This window comes from Thunnus thynnus, chromosome 9 (genome assembly GCF_963924715.1).
Source record: "Thunnus thynnus chromosome 9, fThuThy2.1, whole genome shotgun sequence".
NCBI lineage: Eukaryota > Metazoa > Chordata > Actinopteri > Scombriformes > Scombridae > Thunnus > Thunnus thynnus.
Genome location: NC_089525.1, coordinates 20101377 through 20110113, shown reverse-complemented (window position 1 = coordinate 20110113; position 8737 = coordinate 20101377). Strand labels below are relative to the sequence as shown.

Below are 8737 nucleotides of genomic sequence, written 5' to 3'. Positions count from 1 at the left end.
AGAGAATTTTGGCTTTTTTTTTTCTTAAAAAATGATAACGATTAATTGATAAGCAAAACAATTATTGATTAATTTAATAGTTGGCAACTAATTGATTAATCAACTATTCATTGCAGCTCTAATATCAATCGATTGCAATCTTAAATGGAACACAGTTAATTTCCTGGAAGAGCAAGATTATTTTATATCTGAATTTACATGCATTTGCTATATCATGATATGTATTGATATCAGAAAATGTTCTTGTTAATATCATGATATTAATTATTTTAATCATATCAGTTTACCGACCCCTACATGGACTAATGAATAGAGCTGATTGCAGCTTAATTAGCCGTTGAATTTTATTTGGTCAAGCTAACATAAAATACACAATAATGTCCTTATGTCTGCCCTTTTCCTAACATGGCTTCTTACACAACAAATTCTCCTTTCTGCTGCAGTGCTTCTGTTTGCCAGGAGATAGCAGCAGTTAGCTATGTAGCGCTCCCTCCGCTGCTCATCTTCATTCCATCTCAGACACTGCAGTGTGGGGATGGAACAAAATGTTCACTTACAGAGAAACAGTATCACATTTAGGGCTTTGCCTCTTGAGATATGATTGATGAAATATATCTATTCCGTGGCACAGGTGATGACTGTGCGAGAGTTCTGGCAAAAAAAGATATTACAGGCCTCAATCCATGAAACCAATCTTCTATCTTTTATCTATCATGATTTTCAGAAAATGGGTTATGTATGTGTTTTTCTGTGTTTGTTATTTGGTCCAGTCCTCCATCCTGTGGGGATAGAGCATCAATTTGTCCCACATCCCTCTTTACTGTACCTCTAAATTTAGCCTCCTCTCACTCTTTCTTTGTCTCCCCTCTCTCTCCAGCCCTCCCCTCTCTGAGCCTTCTGAATGGAGGCTGAGAATAGATGGGAGGCTGTTTCAGTCCGAGCTCTTGAGCAGGAATGCCTATATATGGAGTCTTACACCACACCGAGCGCTGATAGAGTCGCAGGTACATCGAGTGAATGTGAGAAACTGTGATTTGTAAAGAGGGGTGGTGGGGGGGTCATATGCCTACTATCGTGTGTCTCTCTGTGTGTGCGTGTGTGTGTGTGCATCATCATAAGTGGGAGGCCAACTTTGTGTGTGCCTGTGTGTGCGCATGCTCGCACGCAAAAAAACCTCGACGCCAAGTGTGTGCGTCAGTCTGAGTCAGATAGTGTCTCATTCTGTCTCGTCATGTGTGTGCGTCAGTGCTGTTGCTGAGCGAAACTCGCTCCAGGGGAAGAAATGGAGGAGAGTGTATGGGAGGGAGGAAAAGAGGCAGGGATGGTGGGATGATGATGATGGTGGTGATGATGATGATGATGATGAGGCTGAGGGAGGAACAGGGGGCTTGACTATGACGACACAAATGCATCAGCCGCATTAAGTGCACTTTAATATAAATGCATTTGTATGACAACCAAATACACTTATAAGCAACACAATAGAACACTGGTCCACAATGTCCATTCTGCAGTAAGTAAGATGTTTTGAATATATTCCATCTTATGCAATAAAAATCTCTGTCTTATATATACAGACCAATAACAGTTTCATACAAATGTACAAATGTGTACAACCTTTCTGAAAAGAACATATGCCTATATCCACAGACATAATGCATATGCATTAACATCTTTTTCAAATATCACACATACAATTATATAATTTTACACATGTATATTAACTTAGCCTTTAATAGCTAGAACGTAGGAATCAATCCTTTACTTGACCGTAGACAACTCTACGTGAGCATGTCGACACCATGGGAATAGTACCATTCTCAACCCGTGTCGCTTGGTAACTGAATAGAAATAGCACCCCATCCCTATTTTCATTTTTTAAAACAAAACTTTTGTATTCTAACCCCTCTCAAAAAAGAAGAATCGCGCATTCACATAGTCAATTGTGCCTCACTACACCGCACTCCAGTGGAGCAACGATGTAACTGTCCATGTTGAATGGACATGGATAAAGAGTTCAGAGTTCAGCAGGTCAGGGCCATTTCAGGCACACAGGAGCCGCTATAAGCTGCCAGCATTGCAAATATTGATGCTGCAAGAATATCCAGCTGACTGCCTTCAGGCCAGGAGTGACCTGAAGAGCCCACATTCAGAGTCTAATGTACAGTACAGCGTAGCAGTGGATTTGTGGCATGATCAGAGCTCCGGCAAACTTCCAGACAATCTCTTGTTTGGTGTTACATCTCGTAAAGCAAATGGACACCTTCAACATTCTTGAGATCATCACATGCCAGGATCTCATTACATGTTTTCTTTTTTTTTTGTTTGCACATCACATTGATACACAAGATTTTAGATGGAGAGATAAATATGAAATGTTAAAGGTTTTGAAGCCGCAAACTCAAAGCTCAAAGTATCTCAGGTTTTAAGTTGTATACTGTTTGAGTTTTGATGCAACCTTTAAGGCTGTGAGGAAGGAGTGCAACCAAATCAGAGCTGAAGTGGCTCTGAAGACTGTAAAGAGTTCTAAGCAAGAAATCTTTCTTATTTTGATGTATTGATAGATAGGGGTCATCCTAAGGATGTAAAAAATTTGTAAACATTTGACTTCTAATACATTTGAGGTTTGGGTTTGCGTTGCTGCATGTCAGGCAAAAGTGCTATAATTCATCTCCCTATTGAAATAGCAAGAAATGTTTGTTTTTTTTGTTCACAACTGATTTTTCACTATGAGTGAATACAAATGCGTGTCTGGAAGTTAAACAGCGCTTACAAGTTCAGAGAGGTTGCTCTGTCTGATCATATCTGAAGCTTGTGTTACAGAGAAGCTGAGAGATACCACATGGACTCAAAACCCAGTCAGTTATGAGTCCATACGGTTGCACCATCATGTAAATGTTGCACCAGTTTTGCAGTATACAGATTAATGACTGAACAAAAATATAAAGCCAATCTTTGTTCTTAGGAGACATGTAGGAGTTAAAGTCCTTAAGTTGTATATACATTATGTATATTTATACACTTAATTATTTTTTACTTTTCAGTAAAAGGGGCTCCACAAAATATGACAATATGCCATACTTAATGAAGTAAGTCACAGACTTATTTTAGAACGGAGGAACACTTCCACTCCCATCTGAAATGTAAAACAAGGAAAAGAGAGAAAGAAGTTAGTAATGCACTTTTAGAAAATGTTTCTCACTTCATTTAACAAAAATGTACTAAAACTCAGGGAAAAAAGAGGCTGAGTCTTACCTTTGTGGAAGCACTGTGGAGATGGATGACATTGGAGTTGATACAACTCAGGTTGTTGCCCTAAGCCAGGGGCGATCGAGGCACCTGCCCCAAACATGGGTTCCAGAACGGCCAGTTCCTCCAGGAGGGACTGAGTGCAAGACACGGCGGGCATGGGCGAGGCGATGGGCGTGGAGGTGGCGGAGCTGGGGGAGGCAGTGAGAATGAGGGGAGGGGAAGCTGGGATGGAGGAGCAAGAGGACACAGGAGATAACACCACCTCGATCTCCATTGCTTCCTCCGCTAGCCCCTCCCCTTCCGCCTTTGCCCCGGCCGCAGCAGCCACAGTCGCCCCGCACCCAGCCGAGGAGTTACATTGCGCCGATTGGACGCTACAGAATTGGCCCACTCCCTCAAACTGGGAGGGTTGGCGCCAGCACACTGGGGTTTGAGGAGAGATTGGGCTGGAGGGACTGGGCATAGGGGAGGATGAGGGAGAGGGGGAGGAGATGCCGGAGGACTGGGGAGGAGCAAAGTCGTCTTGGATGAGGGTTTCTAGGATGCTCTCTTCAAACAGAGAGTCATCATCATCGAGGAAGATGGGAATGTCCAGACCTCTCCATGCTTTGATGGGATAAAACTCCCTAAGCATGTGGACTGAATCAACATCAGCTGTCTCTATGGCGGGAGACAGGAAGGGGGAGGGAGGGGAGGATGAGGGTGACATGGAGGGAGGAGAGAGTTTGGACAAGAGTGGATCCAGGTAGAATCCCTCTGCTAGTGAGCTGATATGCTGAGCTAAGAGGGAGATTTCTGCCCTCTCCTTCTCCCTCTCTCTCTCCAGGGAGAAAAAGGAGAGGCAGGGCTGTTTACCGGGTGATGCCTCAGGGGTGAGAAGGCCCTCAGGGGGACACTGGAGGGGCCCTAGTGGCACATCTACATACAGAGGACCCCGTACCTCGGGAAGGGTCATCACTGTACAGTCGCCATCTCCGGGGCTGTCAGGTGTAGGGGGCAGTTTCTCATAAAGAGAGCCACTGCAGGGATCGACAGGGAAGAGAAGGTCAGTGGTGAGGTTTGGTAGTGCAAGGGGGAGTTTTGTAGACAGGGTGGTGGGGGGAGCAGGGCTGGAAGCGGTAGTTGGTGGGGCTGTGGAGGAAGCTGCGGGGGCCATGGAGGTGGTGGCAGTGGCCGTGGTAGCAGAGGGAGGAGGAGTGGTAGTGCCAGTGGGGTCAAAGCTGAAGAGGGGTTCACCAAATGGGAAGCTAGCCCCTCCAATCTGCGGTGTGTAGGGTGGTGTGCACACAAACTCTTTGGTCTGCTGAGCTTGTGTGGTGGGCACAGGAGGGAGAGGCAGGGGGAGAGCTGGCAGTGGAGGTTCGAGCTGGAAGGAGGGCGGCAGGAGAATGTTCTGGGTTAAAAAGTCTAAGTCTGCTACTGTTTCAACAGTGACTGGAGTGGGAGAGGAGGCAGCTGAGGGGCTTTCAGTTGGATGCTGCTGAAATATGCTTTCTTCCTCCAGAGAGGAGATACTGGAGCGAGGGTCACCCTCCAGCCTCATGGCCTCAGCAGTAGAGCTCCCTGGTTCATCAGAGGAACCAACGCTGCAGCCAGCGGTGCTGAAGTCAAAGGACTGGGCAGATAGGCCACTGCTGCCAGGGGTGAAGACCTGGTCTGGGCTGGAGAGGGTTTCTGGGGACTGGAGGCTCAGACCCTCCTGTTGGGAGGTACCAGAACTCAGAACCAGGGTCAGCTGGGTCTGCTCTGAGCTGAGCTGCTGACGCACTGACCAAGCCTCAGACTCACTGAGAGATAAAAGGAAAAAGAGGAGAAACATTGAGTTAGTCTTGTGTTTTTGGCTGTTTTTTTATCAGTGTTTTGTTTCCAAATTAATGAGTCCTGTGCAATTTTAAAAAGGCAGTACATACCTGATGATGTAGTTGTTGCTGCTGATGGGGATTTCTCCAGGCTGCAGCTGGAGCACCATATAGAGCCAAACCCACGACTGATCTTGAGCTTGCACACGCACCACCATTTCAGCTCTGCCCTCCCCTCCTTCTCTCACTGTTGAGGAACAGTCACAGCACAAGTTGGCATCAGTTTGTTTTGTAATCCTATTAATCATCATAGTGTTTTTCACTGTGTGGATGTTGCCAGTAGGCACAATGTGTGTAACTGTGTGGGCATGCATGGTTGTAACGTGGTGTGTGCTGGTAGGTATGTGTGAAGAAGAGTACACTTACATAGGCTGCGATGCTGAGCAGAGGCATGTGACAGATCCTGTGGGTGGAGGAGGCTGTACCAGGAGCAAGAGCGTAAAGCTGTCACATCAAAGCCAAGATAGGAGCTCACACTGCAAGGGAGAGTGGGTGGTTGATGTGTTAGCAGGATCATGTTTTACCCCTTTAGTTATTACATACACAGATTAACCAGTTCATATTGAAGCAACAAGTGGAACATAGGACGTTTTTTGTGGGAACTCACCTATCCTGGGCAGCCTGCAGCCTCATGTCCCGGCCGTGCTGGGAGTGGAAACAGGCCAGGAACAAGTTGGTGTCAGTCAGGGGAGGGGTAGAGGTTGACTCCCTCTCTGCCCCGGGGCCGGAGCGGGTCGGGTGGGGCTCCAGAGGAGAGCAGAAACACACCCAGACAGGGTTGGAGGTCCAGTAGGACCCGGCAGCAGGAGCGGAGGAGGGGGGGGAGAGGCAGCGAGCTCGGATCAGAACCAGCTTGTTCCCAGCACTCTGCCTCCGCACGGACTTGGAGGTGTTGAAACGACAGCGGAAGAGACGATCTGCAAAGAGGGTGGGAGGAGATTCATTAAAAATCATACTCAGGGAAAAATATCTTAATTCTTATGAATTCCATATATCATCATTTTCGTCTTACCCGTTTCAAGTGATGTAGAGGTTGACAGGTTGGTCCTCATGATTAAGTGGTCTGAGGCGTCGATGATATCATACACACTGTCTCCCTGTGCCACAAGATCCACCTGAAAAAATACAAAACGTTATTTATGAAGCCCAGAGTAGAGCTTAAACACGTCTTTACTAAATACTGGTTAAACCAGAATTGTGTAAACTCACCATGGAGTGTCCGAGGTGTTCGGTGACGCTCTCTGACAGGTACAGGAGCTTCCCTTCCCCAGTCAGCAGCATCAGAAACCCCGGCAGCGCCTGCATGAACTCCGACAGTTCGTTGAAAGACAGAAACAGTGAGCCCTCCTCAACACCAGCAGCAGTTCCCGCTTCTAGAGAAAAGATAAATGGGAAGGAAAGAAGACAGAGGTGCTACATTTGTTAATAAAAGGTGGCTCTGATAAGTAAGAACATATTATACCTGATCCCCGCAGTAGAAAAACAGTGTCTGCAGTGTGTTTCAGCACCATGGCCAGCGGTGCGGCTTATTATCTGGTGCTAAAACGTTTCAGCACCATGGACAGCGACTATTGCTACTTAAACGCATTTATCAGCTTCCACATTGATCATTAACGATAAATGAATGGCATATAGCTCAATATGTTATCAAAAATCCGATTTATATTAAGACAATTGCTTGCGGTGTCACTGAAACACTTGTTGATTCCACCACTATGAGGAATTGCAGTCAGTTTTTGCAGCAGTGCTACAAGAGACTCATCAACAGGTCGTTATATTCAGAGTACATTCGCGCTTACCTTGAGTAAAGAAGACGGATTTCCTGGTGTACATGCAGGCAAGTGACATGATGTGCAGGTATGAGAGCCGCGCTTTATCTGCCTCGGATATGGGCAACAAGTCCTTCAGGTTCCGGATCTCGGCGTTGATCTGGTCCCGTCGAGCCTTGGATGCTCCTTTGGTTGAGCGGTACATTGTGGCCGGTTGTTGCAGTGAACTATCGGAAATTCCTCCAGATGTGAGTTGCAGAGTTGCGAGCGGAGTGTTGTTTAACGTCGTGCCTCGGCTGAAGTCGGGGTGCCCTGTCTCCGAGGTGTGTTAGGAGACAGGTTGTAAAAGTGGCGAAGCTCTGAGGTGTGTTATTGGACTTTCATCTCAGCTAATTTTGTTTTTCGTCCAGAGCAAGGTTTAAAAAACCTTCTCCTGTCCTGTCTCCTTCTGCTTTAGTTCCGCCACAGCGTCCAGCTTGGATGTTGGACCGGCTGCTGGATGTCTGTCCCCCCTTTCGGAGTGCAGGTGAATCGGCGGCTGTGGTAGCCGTCTCTCGCACAGAAGTCCGGAACCCGTAAATCTGGTTGAGGGACTCTGCTCGCCGGTCACTTATATAGCCTGGGACTCCGCCGGAGTAGGGGGGCTCCCAACGCACCAACACCGACGTAAAACGGAGGGAGGGGGGTGGAGAAAAAGGGGGGGCCGAGGGGGGATAGATATGTCTCATATCAGTGTTCGCAATGGTGAAACTCTCCCCCTCCCTCTCCCGTGCCCTCTCCTTTCGGTGACTCTGCCTCGACGTCAGCTCTTCCCTCTACTCGGTGATGACGTCGGGATGAAATCGGGAGCTCCGGCGACGCAAAAAGCCCGATTTGGACAAAACCGAGTAAGGGGAGGAGCAAGCGTAAAACGTAAACGGAGTCACCGGACTCCGGTGTATTGGAGGAGGAGGAGGAGGTGGAGGAGGGGGGGTGCAGGAGGTGGGGGGGATGGGAAGACTGGGTTGCGTACGAAAGAGGTCTCTGTGTTTATATGTCTGGCACCTGAGGTAGGCTACCTGTCACTGTTTGCCCCGGACCTGTCAGTAAACACGGCAGGTGCTTGTTAGGTGCGATTCATCAATTCATTTCGAGCACGTTTATGCTGTCAACATCTTAAACATGTGAGACGGATCGTGCTGTATGTCACACATTGTACCGCAGAGCTAAACACAACATGCTCAGTCACCGAGCTGCTGTTACAGGAGGCGGATATGGATGCTGAGGCTGTTTCACATCGCTCCGTCTCTCCGTCGCCTTTTATGAATGGAAATCAGTTGAAAACAATAATGACTGCATAAACCTACACAGAAATTTTCCGATAGCTGCCAGTTTTTCATGCTGTTAGACATGAATGTGACGCATCTCCCGATCCTTCGCCGCATTTTCATATTTTTTTTCTTGTCGTTCAGAAAACCTCTGGCATAACGTCCTTATTTCAAAATAGGACACGAAATACACTGAAATGACAGTTAACAGGACGAGATATTCATAGAGAAACTCTGAATGAATTTGCTGTGGAGGTGAGTTTTGATTTTTGATAATGCCTTCATTGCATTGTAGAATAAAAAAAACATGTTATCACAAAAAAAAAACCTGCCAGACAGTCTTACTGGTAAACCAGCTTGACCAGTAAGGCACCAGTAGGCCTGATATGATCCTCAAATACCAGATTAGACCATCAAAATCCCAGCAACCATTATAAAATATGATCATTTTAATATTGCTATCGACTGTTTAACAAATGACGTTTATGTGTGATTAAGGCTTTGTTCTCTTTGTCTCTTTTAAAACTTCCAGTGACGATGTTCAAGAGCT

The 8737-nt window shown here is 46.7% G+C and overlaps 1 protein-coding gene across 1 annotated transcript; it reads right to left on the bottom strand.

Annotated features, from left to right (window-relative positions):
- Positions 1-1416: 1416 nt before the first annotated feature.
- On the bottom strand, positions 1417-7537 carry npas4a (neuronal PAS domain protein 4a). The gene is made up of 8 exons (XM_067599555.1): positions 6911-7537; positions 6321-6484; positions 6124-6226; positions 5719-6028; positions 5478-5587; positions 5163-5298; positions 3256-5039; positions 1417-3136 (listed from the first exon to the last, which is right to left on the bottom strand). Exons 1-8 carry the CDS (start codon positions 7083-7085, stop codon positions 3108-3110), a joined length of 2811 nt encoding a protein of 936 aa, XP_067455656.1. The 5' UTR covers positions 7086-7537; the 3' UTR covers positions 1417-3107.
- Positions 7538-8737: the final 1200 nt, after the last annotated feature.